Consider the following 22608-nt stretch of genomic DNA (forward strand, 5'->3'; position numbering starts at 1 on the left):
AAGAGAAATTGAGTCAACAAATTAGAAAAAAAAAGTGTGACAGGACTATCTGACCATTTCAAGATTTATGTATAACGACAATTTAGATTTTGATTCTCTCCATCACTCAGCCTGGAAAACACCTAATTGCAAGAAGTTTATCTATGAATAATAAGAAATAAAAGTAATACAATAAGGTACACAAATAATTTAGGGTGAAAATATACTCAAGGGTCTGTCATCTTGTCTTTTGTGCTTTCTTTGTGATAATAAAGGTTTATTTTATTATAGCAAAGAAAAGCCAACTGATGATATTTTTATTTGATTCGGAAAGGGAAATATTTTAAAAAAAAGCAGAGAAAAATGTGAGCTCATTTACTATGATAAATTCTTGCTTTTGTGAACATATAGCATAAATTTTGTTAATTATTGTTTTTGTTTGAAAGGCAGTCCTGACTTCTAATAAAGAATGAGCTCTTGATGGAGTCTTAAGAAATAACAGATGTTTTAACTAAGAAAAAGAAATAGTCTAGTGAAAATGTATGTGGAAAGAATGTGTGTAATAGAGAAGGACATATACCAGAGAAATGGTGCTAGAACAAATGAGAATGGGGGCATCAGAAGAGGAGTATGGTTGAGGCAGCTGAAACAGCGCTGACAATTGTGCCTCTCATGCTACACAGTGTTGCTGCAGTGTGCTAAAGCTACAGTTGGAAGTGATTTCTAAAACCACAACTCTTTATTTTCATTGTCATAAGCTATGTTCTCATTTTGAACTTTTAAAAGGGTAAATTACAGATAATTTCTATATCAAGAGGCTCATTTAAGCATTTTGAAGCCAATTATTATTATTTTTTTTGCAGAAAACATTGTATTGGTTATTAAACGGAACATCCCTGATTCCAAATTATTTTTTTAACTGAGTTATACATTACATGTAGTGAATAACATGACCTTCTTGAGATGAATTTATACTGAACGTCTTAACTCTTCACAAGTAAATTGTTAAGAGAAAAAGGTCAGCTCCTGATTTCTAAAGGAAATTATCACTTTATAAATTCAAAGGAATTTATAAAAGGTGAATCACCTTTTTAGAGGTATCAATATGCTGATAAATGAACTGCTTAAGATACCGGACTGCGTTTTTTAGAGCTAAAGTGAAAATTATCAACTCATATTTTTCATTCTCACCCCTCAACTAATTGTTTTCTTTTCTGAAAGCATTGTTATCCTATCTCTTGGGGAATGGCAGTATTTCTCTGGAAAAAGACTGTTGTCACAGCACTATAATAAATATGCTTTATTGGTTGATATATGTGCCATTAGAGGACAAAACAATAAAATCACATGGAATATGAAACAGACATATTTTTCCCAGGGAGTAATTTGGATAACTCAGTTATGATTTAGTGCAAGAAAGCAAACATTTATAAAACATACTCTTGAGTCCTTAAAGAGTTAATAAGGCTTGCTAAACTACACTATATACTTAAGAATAGCTTAAATACCTGGAGGACCTATCTTGCCATGTAAAAATATTTAAGTTTAAGCCATACAAATATGCTAATGTGTTTTCATTACAATGTGAAGCAGTTTAGTATTATTTAGGCAAGTATGTCCATTCTTGAAGAATTCATTAGGCAGCAGCTGAGTTTTTCATAAAGTCTGCCTCCCAAAGTGGCATATTTAGGCTTCATTCTCCATAGAAAATATTAACTGTGAATTTTTATGTGTAAGCAGTAAATTATCAGGACTACACAGTGGACCAGTTTTAGAAATAGCTAATCAAAGCCAATAAATTTCCAATTTGGGTGTATGTATGTGGTGGTGAGATCTAATAAGGACTGTTATAGACACTTACTGCCTAATTTCCTGCTTCATCAGAGCGTGTAACTGAAGTGAAGACTGATATCTTCGTTACCAGTTTCGGACCCGTTTCAGACCATGATATGGTAAGTGGACACTGTATCTTTGGTTTTCTTGGAGAATTTTTAATATTTAACTTGTCAAAGAAAAATACAAATTAAGTTTATAGGAGGTAATCTGAAAAGTCTTGGCCATACCTTTGTGTCTTTCTGTATGTAATGTATAATATGTAATATAATATTTATACAATAAAAAAGTTTATTTGCTTCCCAGATCAGACCTATTTCCATGGTTTTTCAACCAGTACAGACATGATTTTTTTTCAGTATCTAAAATAATTGCTTTGCCTTGATTAATATCCTGCAAGCCATATAGTATGAGTTAACTTTCATTTCAGTTAGTAGGCCATGTTGATTCAAGAATGCTAGTTTTCAGGTAACCGAAACTGTTATAGAATGGCTGTAAACATTATGATTTCTAAATTATTTTTCTCTATTAAAAGGAAATGTGTGTAAAAGTTGACCAGAATTGGACAAAAATAGTTAAAATACCACTAGGAAACACTGCTTCACTGCAAAAAGCATTCATTAAATTATTACCAACAATGGAAATATAATGCATATATACCTGCTCTTTTTCCAGTCCAAATAAATTAACATGAATTTCTCTTCTGTCTAATGGGAGTTAATAGGGCTCTACAGAAATTATATAATATTCCTGAACTAATAACAGCCAAGATTCTATATAAGCAAAACATCATAAAGTAGCCATGAAGACATACCATTATAAATATTTCAAAGATGTATTAATTGAGCACTATTTTTGAAATGCCTCATGTTAGCACCAGCTTACTGTAAAAGTATTTTGATTTCAAAATAGCTCAGAGAGATTTAGAATAAAACTTACAGTATGAATGGCAGAGTAAAAGCTCTGACAAGTTCTGAAGGAAAAAAAACCCTGCTTGGCTATATTTGATCTGGTGTTTGTGCAATTGGATTTGTTCAAGGCCTTTTCTGTCATTTGACCCCTGTTTACATTCTGTAGAATTAATATTCTGTGAAGTGAACATTGGGATATTCTGGCCCAGAGGATAATTAGTTATTTTCGATTTTAAGACAAGCTTTGAAATATACTAAATGGACAAAGAAAAATAGGTGGAGTATATGATAGGTAACAGAGTAGTAACTAAGAATGCAGATTTCAAAACTAGATTGCCTGGGTTTCTAATTCCAGCTACTTCACACAGAAGGGTATATCCTTGGGGAAGTTACTTAATATCTCTCTGGATCAGTTTCTTCATGTATAAAGTGGGATTAATAATACCATTCAACAAATTTTAGCCATTACTAATATGCAAGAAATATATAAAAGTCAATCATGCTTGTGAATTTATGCATCTGACAAATCATTTGGTAATTCTATTCAGTCTGTAGACCACTTTATCGAAATATCATGTGATGCAATGTATTTTACAAAATTGACCATTCTCTGAGGACCCATTGTGATTCTCCTATGTTGGAACTCAGTCTTCCACATGATTCTCTCATGGTACCTTCATAATTAAGAACATTTATTAGGTTCCAGTCATGTTTAAGGTCAAATACAAACTCTTCTGCCTATATTCCATACAATCCATAAATGATTTTGCCACTCTTTGTCACTCGTTCCCAATATTATTTGTTTTAGTTCTGCTTTCTGTGAGGCAGTGTGGGGCTAGCAGGGCTGGCTCAGGGATTCAAACTGGCTGAATTCAAATCTCACCATCAGCAGCAACATGACCTTGAACAAATTGCTTAAGCTCAAATTATTATAGTTGCCTATTCCTGCAACATTTTTATACATTTAAAATGAGATGTGTAAATCAAGTGTCTATCAGTAGTGCTCAATAAATAATAGCTGTTATTATTTTTACCTCTAAGCTCCTTATTGTGCCATGCAGACCTAATGGAAATTTCTTCTTCTCTCTACCCATCTAAATCCTATACTTCCTCAGAGGACCAAATCAAGATCCAAATGCTTGATGAAATTATTTTTATTAGCCCAATAACAAATTGACTTTCCATTTTGTATTCTAATCACATGTATTGACTATAAAATACATTTTAGCTTTTGGCCACATATACAGTACTGCTTTGTAAAGTTATTTCTCTTATTTATAAATAAATATCTTATTTTCTTAAATTGTTGCCAAAAATATAAAGACTGATATGTTTCACATCTCTGACAGTATTAGCTCATCGTTACTTGAGTAAATTTTAAATAGGCATTTTCTTGATGATAGGTTTAGGAGTCTATAATAGTTTTTAAAAATGAATTCTTGTGGGACCTAATAAATTATACTCTCTTTCCTATCTGAGTTCTGAAACTATGAGATATAAAACAATAGAGTATGAGGCATGGGGAATGAGAATATCATATATATTACTAATAATTATGATTGTAGAATGTAACCCATATATCTGTAGACAAATGGGTTCACAGAGAGTAGGCACAAGAATCAACCAGAATAACCCACCCAGTCATAGGCAGTGTTGGCTTTCCTTTGCTGGGGTATAGATTATGCTTGTAAAACTTCCAGAATAGAAGAGCACAGCAGACTTTTTCACTCTTAAAGGCAGCCAGCATCCAAATGGAAGAGACAAGAGAAAAGGACAAAATAGGTAAAATTGATTTCTTTTTCCAAATTCACCTATCAAATTCCATTTTTCCTTTCTTTTCCCCAGTAGAAGAGTGTGAAGGAATAGGGAGCATGCAGAAGTTTTACACTAGCAAAGTTCTTTTCTCATTGATGAAAGCATCAGAAAGGGCATGAAACATTCAGGACATCACACACTGATGGAAGTACTCATTTTACTACTTATAATAATGTAAAGTTTTTAATAGCCATTCTATCTCAGTCTCTGGCACCTGGCATGGTGCCTAACAGAGTCAATGTCCAATAGGAGTTGTTAAAGGACAATGCCCAAATGAAGCCACAGGCAAACAAAAGCTTTTTCCTCTTCTTAAAAAAAAATAAGTGGCATGTCTTTGAGTTATTGGTTTAGACTAATTATGATTTCATAATCCAATTCTGGAGTTTTTAAAATCTTAGAATAGGCTTTTTGATATACCTTTATCCCTGTGATTATCATGATCTATGTTTTATATATTATATTTGATCAAATATCAGATAGGAATAATGAACAGAGTGTTCAACTAACAATATTCCCTATTGCCTAAGACCTCTCAACAAGACAATGTTTCAGTTGCTCTGCTGAAACATCAGATTAGCCATAGGTCTGCCACTGGTTTACTAGTAGCTGGTAGAAATTGTACATGAGCACCTTGCTTTGGAAGATTAATTATTTAAATTATATTATGGGAAACTTTATATACAAGAAGAAGCAGTGTGATTTAGAGACAATCAAAATTAGAAGGCAGAAAGACAGTTATTTTTCAAAATGGGAAAAGTTTTGTAGTTTTTAAAGTGAGAACTAATAAATTAATCTATACTAGTAACATAACAAGATTGAATGCTTACAACACATTAGGCAACATATGCTTTCTAGATAATATTTCATCTAATCCTCACTCCAAACCTTTTAGCTAAGTGTTGTTCTTATCTACATTTCCCAGGGAAGGAAAGTGACCTGTTTAGCTAAGTGTAGCAACTTGAACCCAGGCTATTTAGCCCTAGAGACTCCATAGCTCCCAAGGCATCTGACTTCATCTGGAATAGAAAACAAAATTAGGACAACTCTCTAACTTTATTTTAAAAACCATTAATTGGCAATCAAACAGAACATTCCCAGGGCACTAGGTTCTGACAGAAATATCCAGGCAGTACAAACATAGAGCCTTGTTTTCCATAGTGCTTAAAATGTATTAAGTCAAAGTACACACAGATGGTAATAAACGGCACAGGCAGGAACACTTCAATACAATATTTATTTAGGAACATAGAGGATGTTTTGTCCCAGATCTTCAGACTAAGACTCACATTCTCCAGGGGCCTACTCTATTGAACAGAGCAACTCAGATTTTTCACTTGAGTGCTGGGGGCTGGAGCCTGGAAACTTGAGCAAATTATTTAGTGGAGCTTCTTCTTGGTCTAGTCTCTCTTCCATGAAGTCCCCTCTTTTGCATTCTGTTTTTAACTGAACTTAGTAAGTAAAAACTTCGTAACTTAACTTTTGACCACCTTACTTTTCTCAGATTTTCTTCTCTATGATCCTTCTATAGAGATAGCACATTTTCATGACTGGCTACATAAAAACCCAATATAAATTTTTGTTGATAAAATGATAAAATGGGAGACAGATGAAAATTTCTAACTTTTACTAAGAGCTTCCTATGTTCTAGGCACTCTTAAGAGATTTTCTCACAAGTATCAACTCACTTCTCAAAATCACGGAGTGCATTATCCCACCTTATAGATTAAGAAACTGGGCCTTAGCAAGGATGAAATAATTACCTAAGACCTCTCAGCAGGCAAGTTCAGAACGTGCATTCATAACAATTATGCTATAGTTCTGCTGCTCTCCTCCCTCTCATTCCAGCTTCCTTAAGAGCGGGCTTTGGCTGGGGGAGGTGGCTCACGCCTGTAATCCCAGCAATTTGGGAAATCACCTGAGGTCAGGAGTTTGAGACCAACCTGACCAACATGGTAAAATCCTGTCTCTACTAAAAATACAAAATTAGCCTGATGTGGTGGCGTATGCCTGTAATCTCAGCTGCTCAGGAGGCTGGGGCAGGAGAATCGCTTAAACCCAGGGAGCGGAGATTACAGTGAACCGAGATTGTGCCATTGCACTCCAGCTTGGGCAACAAAGAGTGAAACTCCATTTCAAAAAAGAAAACAGAAAAAAAGAGGGGGCTTTGGTCAATCTTCATCCAGATGCCCATTCTTTGTCTAATGACCTGTATCCACGGGGGCAAAGTCATCTTATAGAACTAGATTCTGGGAACTACCTGCTGCTACCACAGCAATCATACACGGAGGGTTGTTCAGAAATGGGAGACCAAATATTTACACTCTTGGTTAGGCAGAAGCTAATTTTCATCAACTGCTTTTATTTCACTTTGTATTTCAACTTCTAGCAGTGCAGAAAATGGAAATAAAGAGTTCTCAGTGAGTGTTGCTGGGTGTGTGTGTGTGTGTGTGTGTGTGTGCGCGCGCGCATGTGTGCATGTGACTGGTCTAATATTTGAAGGAAAATATCCTAAAGGAATTTGGGGATTCCATTGTCTGTAATTAGCACAGATAAATAATACAGCTGGTGTCAAACATGATACACAGGATTTTGGCAAGTTTTGACATAATTTTTTGAAATCATTGCCTTTGGGATATAGTTTGTCAGAGATTCAGTAATAAATCTAATTTAAGTTTATATTTACCATTTATTTTCAAAAAACATCCTTGGAGCAAACAAACAAATGAACCAAGTTTTCTGGATTGATGGGAACGTGGTCATGTTAGGCATCTTGGGACTTTGATTTGCAAGTGCCTTTCATTCTCTCTACTGTTGACCAATCTAAAATCATTCAGTTGGATAGAAACTAGAGCTTATATGACTAAGTCCTGAGTAACAGAAAAATTCATCATGTATTATATCCCTACCTCACAAGCTTGTCTGTCATCTAGAGAGGAAATGTGCACACCCTGGGGTGGATCCATCCACCCAGTTTCCCTGATAGGCATTGCCACATTATATTGCTTGCTGATATAATCCAGTCTCCCTTCCCATTTCCCTACTCACAGAATATACTATTCTATGCCCATCCTACTCTTTCATGAGTTTTTCTTACAGTGCCCGAGCCTAAACAGTTCTCCTTTGCTGAATTTACCAAGTCCTTAATAAATGTTTGTTGGTGAGTAAATTCCTTTCATGTATTTAGCATGGTGCCTTTCATCTGACACTTCCAGATGCAAATCCTAACCAACAAACAAGGTAACATGTCTTGTCTACAAAGACAGTCTGGCATCATAGTACACTTCCTTGTTTCTATCTCAATCAGCAATTAGTACTATATCTGGTGCATTCTAATACATTCAATAATAATTGTTAATTACTTGATCAGTAAGGGATCAGTAATGCCAAACAAATGCCAGAGAACACACCTTCATTCAGTCTTTACCCACTATTGCTTAAACTCTTAGAAGGAGACATGTAGTTAAGTTCACACTCAAAATTCCCAAACACAAACATTGTTTATTTTGTAGGTCCTAAAGATAATATGTATAAGATTTAAAAAACAGCTGCTTTGTGATGTAACAGGGCTTAGAGGATTAGAAAAATGTAGCATGATGTTTTCAAGTTAGTCTTCCTTCTGGTTTGGAAGATTTTAAGATTAATGGAGAATGTGGTAATCTCTACTTCAAACCATTGAGCTCCAAATTTAGTGCCAGTGTGGCAAGTACTGCACGAAAGATGGATGTTACCCTTTTCAATTTTAGGAACTGGTAAGTCACATTGCTTGTTTTCAGATTAGCAGATGTTTGTCTCTGGGTATTGCCATAAGGAATGCTGTGTTTATTCAAATAAATAGATTCCTTGGCTGTGAATGATGATGAGCTTCAAACATTTCTCATGTGGCTTATACACATGTACAATCACAAACACATACACACACACACCAGCACACTCTGCATTCTTTTTTGGTCTTTTTCTTTTTGAAAAAATATCCAAATTACCAATAGAAGCAGAGTCTTTGTGTTCATAATCTTATTTAATGTGTAGGAGAATTGAAAGTCTACATACATTATCTGTGGGGAAAAAAAAGTTTATTTAGCAAAAGAGAAGATGGAATTTTTACACCTATATTGGAATCATAATTTATTTGGGTGTGGGCATGAGGTTTTCAGAGACCATGAGAGGGCCCCCAAAACATTATGCTTTATCTTTGTGGCTGGAATTGCCTAATTTAGACATTTCTTTCTGGGCATAATACCTTCTAACATGAGTTTGTTTTAAAATTGTGATATATTCTATTTCTTCTAGCGCTGCTGTGATAGGGTGGAGGTGGGGTGTTACTTTCCTTTTACATATCTGAGCAGATAATTGGAAATTTTTTTCTGACCAAAAATTATGTCAGGCATTTTAGGTATTTTTTAAAAAATTATTTCACCAACCAGTGATTCACCTGACATCAACATGTATGTGCTATCACACGTTTACTTTTAAAAACATCACCTAGCTAACATGATACTTCCAAAATTGCAAAAATTATGCACTGTCTGTGTTAGATATTTGCATTGCAAAATACAGCACAGTGAACTCTTCGTCATTTTCCAAAATTACCTAGGAATATACAATAGATGTATTTTTCCGTCAAAGCTGGAAGGATGAAAGGTTAAAATTTAAAGGACCCATGACAGTCCTCCGGTTAAATAACCTAATGGCAAGTAAAATCTGGACTCCGGACACGTTTTTTCACAATGGAAAGAAGTCAGTGGCCCACAACATGACCATGCCCAATAAACTCCTGCGGATCACCGAGGATGGCACCTTGCTGTACACCATGAGGTAAGGATGGCTGCACTGCCATTCGTGAATGTTTCTGTACTTCATTTCCTTCCACTTGTAGGCAGTCATCAGGCTGATGAGCCACGATGGAACATTTGCTTCCTTGCTTTTCAACCTTAATAATCTTAAAAATCTCTCCAACCCATTCCAATTCCCTCAATCAAGGATGAATTAGTATTTATGCAAGTCTTTATGTGCTTACATCTAGTTTTATTCTTAAATTATTTTCTGTAGCTAGGTGGATTCAATATAAGGAACCTCCTCTCACTACTATAAAACTCATATATTCCTGCATCCCAGTAAGATCTAGATTAAATTTCTAGAAGCTGTCCAAGATGTATATCTGCAACGTTTCTACTAAAAATGAAGTAATAAAAGATTAAAAATATGGACAGTTACAAAATTTATAAATCACAAATTCATGTAGACATAGGTATTTGAAGAAGTGTTTGAATTCACAATGGCACTGATGGTTAGAATGAGAATATAGATACTCTTAATTTTGCTCAAACTAAAGACTATGTATACATTTCCATTTTATAAATATTTCCCTGTCTTTAAGATTGCTACAGAGTTAACATGTATTAGGTGCTCAATACCTTATGACAGAATGAAAGAAACATAAATCAAATAAGGTTTTTGAATTTTATAAAGAAAAAAGATATTAAAAATATTCCTCATTTATGAGAAATTAAGAATTGTTCCAAACTCATTCTTGAGAGCAGCAGTAATTTATTCCCAGATGACTTGTTAGATATAAGTTTTTTACATTTGATCAACACTTTGCAATTCAGATTTTTTTCACTTATTTCTCCAGTACAAAAAGGTAATAAAGGCAAAAATCCTCAATTTAGTGGATTGTATGCAAGCACAGTAATATTTTGCCTTTGAAGAAACCTGCCTAGTGTCTCAAACACAAACATCCAAAAGAAAAAACGCTTCAAAAGACACTTTCAATATTGAGGCAGCTAATCAAAATGTCATAGGACTTACTTAAAAAAATCTAAAAGATAGAAATAGAAAACCAATGAACACATGTGTTGAGAACTTTCTAGATTATCTAAACAGGACCTATTTGTATTTGAGATTTGAAATGTTTTCCCCTGATGAAACACCATACACTTGGCTTTGAGCCTAAATCCGATATTCATCCCTCGTAGAAGGCAATTTTCTGAGGAGAGATTTGCATATCCTAAGTAGTTTATTGATTAATGGTTTCTCATGTATGCAATGCTCTTCATCACTGTCTAGCCTATATCTTTCATCTCCTAATATGTTTTTACTTTCTTCAATCATTTAAGAGTGCAATTTAATCATTAGTTTACACTTTGTATATTTGCTTTAGTTGGTATTCTAGTCACTTAGTGATTTATTAGCTATAAATCAATCTTACCACATTTCTTGAGCTTATTAATAATATGGGTAAATATGTAAATATACTTGCTAAAAATCATATGAAGGACATGAATATAAATTTCCTTATATTTCTACAAACTGCAAGCAAATATATTTCAGTGAACTTTTTCCTTAGCAATCAAAAAAAAAAAAAAAAAAAAAACACACCCACAGAACATCCCGGGGACTAGAGAGAAGCACAGCAGAGTTCTAGCTTCATTAGATGGTGAGTTTGTAACTAAAACCAATTGGTTGGCAAGTAGTGAGATCCTAGATGGAGATGTTATATTATTCTTAATTTCTCAAAGCCTGAGGACACATTCCCCTTTACCTTTTCCTTCCTTCTTTTATGCATTCGGTGCTATTTTAGGAAAGGAAGCAGAGAGAGATGCACTTACAGCAGGAGAAATTATCTTCGCCTCTGTGTTGTCCATGTCTTTATTTCAACCAAGGATAAGTTAGTATTTATGCAAGTGTTTATTTGCTTGCATCTAGTTTTATTGTCAAACAATTTGCTGTAGCTGGGTGGATTAGTTAACAGTTGTTTTGGAAAATACTAACAAGGCTTGCCCATTGTACAATATCAGAAGTTGCCTATCTTCTTAAAGCAAACAAACAAAAGGATAGAATTCACTCATTATTGTAAATATGTATTTTTAGATCATTTGATTATTAACAGCTCAGCATAACTATGCAATTTATACCTGCTTTGTTAATATATTCGCTTCAGCTAATAATATTCCACTTGTAATTATCAAGAAGTATCTAATCTATATGGCTCTTGTTTGTATTCTTTGTATTCCCTTAAGGCTGACAGTAAGAGCTGAATGTCCAATGCATTTGGAGGACTTTCCTATGGATGCCCATGCTTGCCCACTAAAATTTGGAAGCTGTGAGTAAATTTATATTAATTTTTCTTCATTGTAAATTGTTAATCAAGAGATCTCTAACTAGTTACATCTGTGAGAAAAACACATATAAGAGAATCAAGAAAATTTAGAGAGTAATATACTACATGGACTTTCCATAAGTAGTGTTCCTTGACTTCACTTTTTAATGTGACTTCAGGAAACAGGTTATTTTCTATCTACTGAACTGGAAAGCATGGATTAAACTAGTTAGTGAAATAATTCTATTTATGGTGCAGTTGTGTTTGTAGAAAAATAAGTGAAGTATGGATGCTTCTACTTCATGATTATATTTTCCTCTCAATTAATGGAGATAATTGTGTCAATTTTATATCTTTACTGACACTTGTTTGATTTTAAAAATCATTTTAAGTTTGTTTACCAAATTAAAATGTTGGTAGGTGGCAAAGAGCAATAAGTGTTTTTTAATAATGAAGCCTACACCTACCTGATGTTGCAAAAAACACAAATACCCCTATTATAGTCTTAAAAAACTAACTGATATATCTGTATACCTCATGACATTCTTGTATGCATGCATTAGTGCTCTTGAAGGTATCCTAGATAAATGCCCTTTATAATAACTCTCTGGGTTTCAGTTGTTTGAAAATATTCAGAAACATCTTGGAGGAGCCAAGAGAAAATGGCCATGAGAGTCAGGTTCTCCGATCATTTCTTTACCCTTCTGCTTTCGACTGGTTTACATGCGTGGAGTGAGTGGGAATAATGTATTCTTGGTTTTCTGCAGGGGAGTTATGTACAAGGACTGAGTCAACTCCTGGACTACCTAACTGATTTTCTGTTCTCACTAGACAGGCAGTCTAAATGACTATTTTGGTGAAGATATGATTCATAGAAGAATAACAGTGGTAGTGTAGGAAGACAGAAAGTAAAGAAAATAGCCAAGGGCCTTCGGGCTCCTAGCAGCATCAGTCCTGGAGAGAAAATTTTATTTATAAATCCCATTTTGCACTGAAACTCAAAGATAAACTATTTCAAAAACTATAGCCTAAGCTGGCATTTGGTGATAACTCCTTTCTCCCTGCTTTTTTCCCAATTTAATATACCTTCTTTAACATGAACTATTATTTTTCCTCCTGAATAACAGATCCATTTTTATAATGATAATATGCATTATTTGTTACTTGCACATCAGACAGTACATCGATAAGTTCATCTAAACCACAATATAACCCTACAGATAGGAAGATTATACATCAAATCACAGTTTGCCTGGGACAGTACTGGTTTATGCCTAATATACTGGTATAATAATAATTATTATTATTTTTGAGACAGAGTGTCCCTCTTGCTGCCCAGGCTGGAGTGCAATGGCATGATCTTGGCTCACCACAACCTCTGCCTCCTTGATTCAAGTAATTCTCCTGCCTCAATGTCCTGAGTAGCTGGGATTATAGGCATGTGCTGCCACACCTGGCTTATTTTGTACTTTTCACAGAGACAGGATTTCTCTGTTGGTCAGGCTGGTCTCGAACTCCTAACCTCAGGTGATACACCTGCCTTGGCCTCCCAAAGTGCTGGTATTACAGGCGTAAGCCATCATGCCCAGCCTTGTATAATTTTTTTTTAAGAGACAAGGTCTTGCTCTGTTGCTATGGCTGGAGTGCAGTAGCACAGTTGTGGCTCACTGCAGGCTTGACCTCCTGGGCTCAAGAAATCCATCTGCTTTAGGCTCCTGAGTCCCTAGTACTACAGACATGTACCATCATGCCTGGCTGATTTGTAACTTTTTTGTATGGTTGTTGTAAAGACAGTGTCCAGCTATGTTGCCCGTTCTGTCTCATACACCTGGTCTCAAGCAAACTGTCCGCCTTGGCCTCCCTAATTGCTGGGATTATAGGCATAAGCTACAGTGCCTGGCCTGGTATAAATACTAATACCCCCTCCCTGCTTTTATCTTAAAAATGTCCTAATTTGAAAAATGAATGACATATTTTTAAAGATTAGTCAGGAATGCTTTCAGTAGTGAGAATAGCTGAAAAAAGGAAAGTTTATCATTTTATATAAGATGTGTGAAAGTGTTGATAGATTTCTGATTAGTTCAGTATCTTAAAAAGTCTTAAGATGTCTTTAGATATTCTTTCTCATCGCAAGATGGCTGCTGTAACTCCAACCACTGCATCTCCAATCACAATAAAAGGCAATAGTAAAAGAAAGGAGTAGTATATAACAAACATAAAAGCTTTCCCTAAAATCCTAATAGAAATCTACTCCCACATCTCATTAATCAAACATGTCTCACACTGCCAATGATATTTGCAAAGAAGGCTGAAAGTAAATATTTTTAATTGGACACATTGTCAGCCTGAAGAATACTGGAGGTATTTTAAGAAGAGGTAAATGTATAGTGAGTAGAAAACAGTGTCTCATATAAGAAAATTGAAGCTAAAGAAAAATAAGCAAGCTGTTTTCCACCTCAGAGCCATATGCTCTTTTCTCTGCCTGGATTACTCTTTCCTTGGTTCTTAGCATGGCTGGCTTCTTCTATCTCTGCACACGTCAGCATAAATATCATCTCCCAAGGCCTTCCTTGATGATCTTATCGAAATTTGCTTACAGTCCCACCAGTCTTGTTGATCATGATGTACATTTATTTTATACCATTTATCACAGAAATAATGATTCATTTTATTTATTGGTTAACTTTTTTATTGTCTGGAGACTGTAACCTCATGAGAGAAGGACATATTTTGTCCAGCATTTCCTAGCACAAAGACTAATACAATGTAGGTTCTCAATAAATATTTATTGAATGGATAAAGGTTACAGGACTCAGGCTTTAAATGACTCTTCTCTATATAAGCTTCAGAAAAGAGGGTTTAAGACCTTCAGGAAACAAAACAGAACAAACTAGGCATTGGATTTCAGGCTCTGATGGTCATGCTTAGTGGAAGAGAACAGCATGGCTGGTAACCACTGACTGGCACTGGCATGAGAAGCGGCAGGGGCAACCCATTTGTGATCAAGTCATTTCTCTGACCTGGTCTGATTAGCATATTTCAAAGGTCAAGAAACTGAGGCCAGAGTGGGCTAAAAATATTTTGGCTCATTTTTTGAAGCAAACATCTTGCCGAAATATCAGAAAAAAGAATAGGCAAGGGGAGTTTTCAATAATTTAGTGGAACAGTCTGTAATAAATGTTTATGAATATTCCGAACCAACCTGATTCATATGGTGATAAAATCTAAAGTGGAGAAGCAGTTTTCCTTATCATTCTCAATTAGATTCTGCTTTTAAAGGCCAACTTAAACTTTTTGCTGGTTATGGATAAAGCTCTCTTTATAATGCCAACTAACCCGAGGACAATGTGCATAATATAGCTGTCATCATTTCATTGCTTTTGAGAAATACACCAAATAAGGCTTTGAGTCCAAAAAAAGGAGATTTGAGTTATGGATTCTGACATAAAGACCTAGGCTAAAGCTGAATCTAGTAAAGCCTTAATATATGATTGTTTCTTGACTAATTATCAAAAACAAAGCCTTGTAAACACAGAGAGAGGAATAGGTCAAAATTTGAATGAATTCTGAACAATACACAACTTTAGAAATCATTTAGTTCACATGGCTCATACAAATGGAAGCACAGAGACTCATAAAAGTGAAATGATAGTGTTAATCAGCAGCTCTCTGATACTAAATAATATCCGTTCCCAGTGTTTACCACCACAAAGCTTTTTCATTAACACCAACCAAAAACCTTGCTTTTTAAATTTTATTAATTAATTTTTTTGAGACATGGTCTCGCTCTGTTGCCCAGGCTGGAGTGCAGTGGCACAATCATGGCTTATGGCTGGCTTGAATTCTTGGGCTCAAGTAATCCTCACACCTCAGCCTCCTGAGTACCTGGGGTTATAGGTGCATGCCACCACATGTGGCTAATTTTTGAATAAATTTTTGTAGAGGCAGAGTTTGGCCATTTTTTCCACACTGATCTTGAACTCCTGGGCTCTATAAATCTGCCCGTGGTAGCCTTACAAAGTGCTGTGACTACAGAAATGAGCCACCGTGTCTGGCCACCTCGTTGTCTTACTTTTAAAACTTTTCTGGGACAATATAATTTATTTGAAATTATAACTTAAAATTTTTTGCTAATTAGCTAAAGAATCTTTTTAACCTCACTTTTCTTATGCTAATGTCTCTAATCAAGTATGTTTTCATAGGAACTACTTTCTGGTTACTAAAATTTAAGGCATCAGTAGGATATATCATCTTTGCTAAGACCTTAAGTATATCTGTATTCTCCGTCTTAAAATTCCAACTTGCATCATGTGAATCTACCCTTCATTTTGGAAGATTTCCATGGAGAGGCATGGATAATGAGTCATCTGCACCTTCACAGTGATATCATGTTTGTAGTAGATGGTCTACACATTTTCATATGCAATGGTGCATCTATGAAACTGCAAGAAATGAGACACCAAAATTAATAAAATGGAGTCAGTGGTAACACATTTTTCCCCCTCTACAACTCTATTAGCAGTCCAGTAACAACACGTGACAAAGGATATAAAGACAGGGTGCAGACACTGTTGCTAACAGCAGTGCAGTATACAGGCAAGGGTTGTAGTTTGTTGTGAAATGACACAAGATCTAGACCTAGTTTCATCACTAATTGCATGACCACCAAGTATTTTTGCTTAGCTTATGAGAATCTATCTAATTTACAGTTTTGCCTAGAAAAATGCTCATAAACCGCAGTAAAGTCGAATGAATAGCATCCTAAGTTTTTAATCTCGGTTTTCCCAGAAATTAGTGATGTGCCCTTAAACAAGTCATTTTATTTTTTGCCTTAGTTTACCATCTGCAAAATGCAACTAAACTCTATGGCTTTTGAGGCATTTGCAAACTGATCATTCAATCATTCCATGTTACCATAAACCCATTATGTCTTCTTAGGTAAGACACTTCCATTAAAAAATAATATTTTATCATATTTTTGAAAATTACTGAATATGCTTCTCTACAAATTGTGAACGATAGGGTCCTTCTCAAACTATTGTGTTCTGTCTTCTTCTAAGAGGTTTTTTTTTTTGAGATAGAGTCTTGCTTGCTCTGTTGCCCAGGCTGCAGTGCAATGGCATGATCTCAGCTCACTGCAATCTCCACCTCTCTGGTTCAAGCGATTCTCCTACCTCAACCTCCTGAGTAGCTGGGACTACAGGTGTGTACCACCACGCCTGACTAATTTTTGTATTTTTAGTAGAGATGGGGTTTCACCATATTTACCAGGCTGGTCTTGAACTCTTGACCTCGTGATCCGCCAGCCTCAGCACCCAAAGTGCTGGTATTACAGGTGTGAGTCACCACACCCAACCATTCTAAGAGGTTTTTAAATTACATTTTACAGCCCTCCTAATAGACACAGTACTCCTAATATACACATTGCTGAAATGCTTTCATTTTTTAAGATTATAGGGATAACCACAATTAAAAAGGAAAAACAAAGATAAATTCAAAATTGCCAATTTTTTACTTTTGCGTCTCATGAACCACTAAATTAAGTTTTAGCTTATTCTCTTAAACTTATGGAAAATTTTGTTTTTTAAGACCATCTGATTATAAACCGGTGCAGAAATAATATTGAAACTGGCAGGCTACCATTGTAAAATCAGGGAACATTGGCTCCATTTTTCTGCATCATTCACCTCCGTGAAAAGTAATCACTTTAGAAGCTTTGTTTTAGAGACTGAGAATCATGGCTCACATCTTTTTTCAGGCAGCCTCATTTTCACGTAAAAAAGCAATCATAGTTTTACAACTCATAATATTTTATCTGGGGCAAATGTGTATTGGACACAACACAAACTCCTGGTCATTTGAGTGAGGATTGGGTCAAACATAGATGCATTATGACTTTTATGGTCCTTAAACACTTTTGTCTTTGGAGGCCATTCCTTCAAGAAGAAAATTAAAATTATTTTAAGACTATGTTGCTACTACAAAAATGAATATAATCCAGATGAGATTATATTCACTTTATCTTTTGATTTCAAAAAAACTTACAGTATTTTTGTGGCATCCTAAAAGCATTGAGGGGCTTTGGCCCTGCAACAAATGTGCCTAATGGAGAAGTTGGCTGTTGGCCAATGAGTCAAACTCTTATCATAGGCCAACTTTTGCTATGATGCTTTCCCCTCAAAAACACTGAAAACAGCTTGCCTTTTCTATTATGATATTTTCTTAAATTTTTAACCTCATTCTGCCTCTAAACAGAGGAGAGTACGTACTGTTATTTCAACCTATGTGAAGTGGGTGTTATAGCACTATAAATCATAAAAGCGATGGAATTCCTTCTCCTCTTTCTCTCTCACTCTATACATTCTCCTCCAACCTGTGTAAATTATCTCTCTATAAGAATTATGATTTAATCTCTCATTAGGAGATGGCCAAGTTCAAAGTGACATGGCAAATGAAAATGATTGAGACGAAGAGCTATAGAATTTAGCTCATCATCATGGAAAATATCCACAAGAAGGATAATCAATAACAGAGGAGAGTAAACTCAGACTTGCTAATATCCCCGGCACAGTATTTTGTCCTTTGTAGGTGCTTCTAAACATTTGCTGGAAGAGTGAATAAATGACTTAAAAAAGAGAAAATGTGTTTTAATTTTCCTAAATTCCTAAATTAAGGGATGTATACTCCGCTTTCTCAGCCTGCCCTCTGGAACCATGATATAGAACATATCAAGCTGATAGAAGGTATCGACTAAATAAGGGAAGTGAAGTGGTAAAATATATGGATAATTTTCTACTGTTTCCTTTTAGATGCTTATACAAGAGCAGAAGTTGTTTATGAATGGACCAGAGAGCCAGCACGCTCAGTAGTTGTAGCAGAAGATGGATCACGTCTAAACCAGTATGATCTTCTTGGACAAACAGTAGACTCTGGAATTGTCCAGTCAAGCACAGGTAAGTGCCATTTTGTTACTTCAAACATGGAGGAAGAAACAGAAAAACATTTTTTGAAAACTACAAGAGTCCTTCAGTAATACAAGTTTAAGAAAGAGAACATTTCACTAAACTGGGCATCAGTTGAGCTGGGAACTAATGTGAACTAGGTAGACCTGTGACCTTGGACATGTCATTTAATGCGTCTTGGCCTCTGTTTTTTTTTTTTTTTTTTGAGATGGAGTTTTCGCTCTTGTTACCCAGGCTGGAGTGCAATGGCGCGATCTCGGCTCACTGCAACCTCCGCCTCCTGGGTTCAGGCAATTCTTCTGCCTCAGCCTCCCGAGTAGCTGGGATTACAGGCACGCGCCACCCTGCCCAGCTAATTTTTTGTATTTTTAGTAGAGACGGGGTTTCACCATGTTGACCAGGATGGTCTCGATCTCTTGACCTTGTGATCCACCCACCTCGGCCTCCCAAAGTGCTGGGATTACAGGCTTGAGCCACCGCGCCTGGCCCCTGTTGTTTATTTTTTGTTTGCAAATTGAGAAACTGGTTCTATGTGATCACTGTAGCACAGCAGGGTAGCTATGTAAACTCGTAGAGATGAACATCTGAGTTAAATCCTTACTCCCAGACCTCATCAGTTGTTTGTAGTTCCCCTGCAGGGTAATTGGAAGATATACATTAAATTTATAAAGAGTACTTATCATGATTCCTGACACATTAAAAGCTTTTCATAAATAACTATTTATATACTCTAGGCTCCATTTATTACCATAAGTTAATGAATTTTGCTGAATTTGTAGTAGTGATTATTATATGTGGGACATCAAAAAACCAATTCCTTCTACAAATCTATTTCTGTCTCTAGCCAAGCATTTTCCACAGCTAAAGCTGAGAGAGACATAACCATATTATTGATCACTCCATGTTGGAATTAAAAGTAGGTAGCATGCCATCCATTTTAGTATACTGACTGATTTACTAATCCTATACGCAGCGCTAGATCAGATACTCTGAAAAAGCTGGACCTATATCTTTAAAGTTGTTTCAAACAATAAGATAAAAGTTTTATTATTCAAGTATCCATTTTGTACTACCTGAAATGTAATCTTCAGACTAGATAATTATAAATAAAAGTTGGACTGCAACAATTAGAAAAGATATGCCCCACAAACCCCAATATTCTTTAGCTAAGGTTCAATCACTGAAAGCTTTAACAAGGATCAAAAATTATTTTTATGAATGTCTTTCAAAATTTCGGTTGATCTTATTCACTGTTATTTGTTATTTCTAAGGAAACATGATTTAGCAATAAACAAGAAGAGTGGTGCTAATTTTCTCAGAACAAATTTCTTCCTCAGATTTTTGGCTTTATAATGGGAACCTCATAGGCATAACACACTCAGATAATAGGTCAACCTCTCTTATTATGATTATTGGATAAGTTCTGATTAATAGGCTCTGTCTCTTGCTTGCTATGTTTATGTGTTTTATTTTTAAAAAAATATGGACTGTGTTCCTGTTTTTCTCTTATTTCAAATCCAAGTGGCATACTGGAAAGGTCATAGGCTTTTTACTGAGGAAGATGTGAATGCAAGTCCTGCTCCTGTCGCTTAGAAGTCTTGTGACTTTGGGCAAGTCTTTTGTTTATTTGGAAACTCTAGTCTTGCCTAAGGAACAATAATCCTGTATTTTTGTATTAAAGATGAAATAATATAAAATATTGCAGCGTATTATATAGTAGATACTCAAAATGTTAAGTAATACCTATTACTGTGGTCCTGAAATATTCCAAAACATAAAAAATTCTCCAGATTTTTCCTTCTTACAGCGTAATATGTTGGAAAAGATATTAAAATAAGCTTTGTTTACTTTAAAAAAAAACTTGAATGCCGTTATAAGCTGGGTATAATGGCAGAGACTGAAGATTAAATGATAGACAAGCTCAGATTTTGCTGTCATGGAATTTGAAGTCTAAGAGAAATTGAACACATAAATTATAATTATAAAAATCAGTAGTAAGTGCTGTGGTTAACATTTTTGTGATGGCAGAGACCACGTCTGTCTTCTGTACCCCTATTATTTTCTGTAGTAGCTGAGACATAGGAGGCATTGAACAAATATTTTGAATTAATGAATAAAAAAATAAATCCAGCCTAAGATGATGTAGGAGGGATTGTTGCAGAGGTTGACTTTTCATTTTATTAGTCTGAATATATTGGGGGATAAATAATCACTGTTCTAGGCTCCAGGCTTACCAAATACTGCACACATAATTTTTCCTCAAGGAAGTCTCCAACTCTTTTTGTTAGAAAGGAAGTTGGAGAATATTAAGGAAACAATTCAAATGCTGTAGTATGCAGGCCACAGTGCAAATGTATATGAAGCCTCAAAGGTTGCTTAGAGAAGAGGATGGTCCTACTCTGGTTTTATCTTTTCTAACCTTAATCATGTCACTATAACCCTCTTTATGCCCAGGATCCCATATGTTCAAAATTAGAGGCTTAGTCATAATGGAGGCCTTCTTCACCTTTGGCTTCCAAAGGTTTCAACCTACCTACATTCTGGATACTCAAAAAAAAAAAAAAAAAAAAAAAAAAAGCAAGCATTTAATAAAATGAGAGACAGTGGTGGCCCAACCCATTGCCACCTATGAGGGTAGACCTCATGGGTTGGGTCCATTAGAAGTAATCATTCTGTGCCAGAGCAGTAAGTTCACCTACATAAAATAAAAGCTTTTTCCTGTCACCACAAAGTGAATACTGGGGGGCACGAAGAATAATGAGCAAATTCTCAAATGGGAGCTCAGTTTGATGTATGTTTCAACTCCACAATAACACACTGAATTATACTTCCTCTGGGTCCACTTTAGCTCACCAAGAATCCAAATTGATAGATTTCAGCAGAAAGAAACAGAGACCTTTGTGTAAGGTCTGCAATGCTGTATTTTACATCTCTTTGTGGAGCCCTGAAAACATTAAGATAAATGACCTTGAGTACCATTACCTCCCTGTTTCTGCCAATAGACTAGAGAATGATGGTGAGAGAGAACACACACATTGAGAAGGATGAGATAAAGGGCAGCTTCTTCTATTTTAAAATTCTCCTTGGGGAGATAATTATTCAAATCTCCTTGAAGTTTAGAAAGTGCTGTCCTACTTGCCTGCCACCAACACACATATGAAAACATAAACACAGAATCATACTGACCTCTTTCAGGTAAAAATATTTTCTAAATCACTTCATTAATGTAAGAGGGGAAAAGATTGAAATCCTAACACAATATTTGAATTTCTAGTTCAGTACAAATACATTAGAGGTACAATTCCTTCCATGGAGTCTGCCATTAAATTTAGGGAAAGAATATTTAGTTAGAGTCTTACTTTTAAGTACATTTATTCACTTGACAGAAAAATACTATTTGCAGAGTATGTGGCAGAGAAATAGGCAGATGGGAAGGATGATCCATTTGGTTTTCAAATCCAATATAAATCTTTATTATTCATTAATTTATCCATGTATTCCTTAAATTGCTTGTTCATTTACTGCATCTGACACTGTGATTGGGTTTGAAGAACAGAGATGAAAGACACATGACACCTGCCCTTCAGAAGCTCTTAGTTGAATGAGATAAATAGCTAACATACACTGGCACTGTTCTATTCTTCACATCTGATACTCACAAAAAACCTAGGATTTAGGTAATGTTACTATCCCCATTTTACAGATGGGATATAGGGGGCCCCGAGAAGTTTAAACATTATTCCAAGGTCACATAGCCGAGAAGTGGCAGAGCTGGGATTTGAACCTGGGTTGCCGACCTGCAGGGTATGTACTCTTACCTACATGTCATACCAATAACAGGCAACAGAGACATGTAAGGTGTGAAAGCACAGTTGTTAAGAGTATGAATGCTGAGGTTATACCACAAGGGTTTAAATGTTGATTTTGCAAATTATTTACTGTGTGACTTTTGACAAGTTTTAAATTTTGTGGGTTTTTTTTTTTTGTTTTTTTGTTTTGGTATCTATCTTTT

General features: G+C 35.4%; 1 protein-coding gene across 1 annotated transcript in view; it reads left to right on the plus strand.

Annotated features, from left to right (window-relative positions):
• Positions 1 to 22608, plus strand: part of GABRA1 (gamma-aminobutyric acid type A receptor subunit alpha1) — a 57040-nt gene that overhangs the window by 19480 nt on the left and 14952 nt on the right. Inside the window, exons 4-7 of the mRNA XM_035284358.3 lie at positions 1864 to 1931; positions 9130 to 9350; positions 11555 to 11637; positions 18444 to 18587. Of these exons, the coding sequence (XP_035140249.1) occupies positions 1864 to 1931; positions 9130 to 9350; positions 11555 to 11637; positions 18444 to 18587 (516 nt within the window). The remainder of the gene's footprint in view (positions 1 to 1863; positions 1932 to 9129; positions 9351 to 11554; positions 11638 to 18443; positions 18588 to 22608) is intronic.

This window comes from Callithrix jacchus, chromosome 2 (assembly GCF_049354715.1).
Source record: "Callithrix jacchus isolate 240 chromosome 2, calJac240_pri, whole genome shotgun sequence".
Taxonomy (NCBI): Eukaryota; Metazoa; Chordata; class Mammalia; order Primates; family Cebidae; genus Callithrix; species Callithrix jacchus.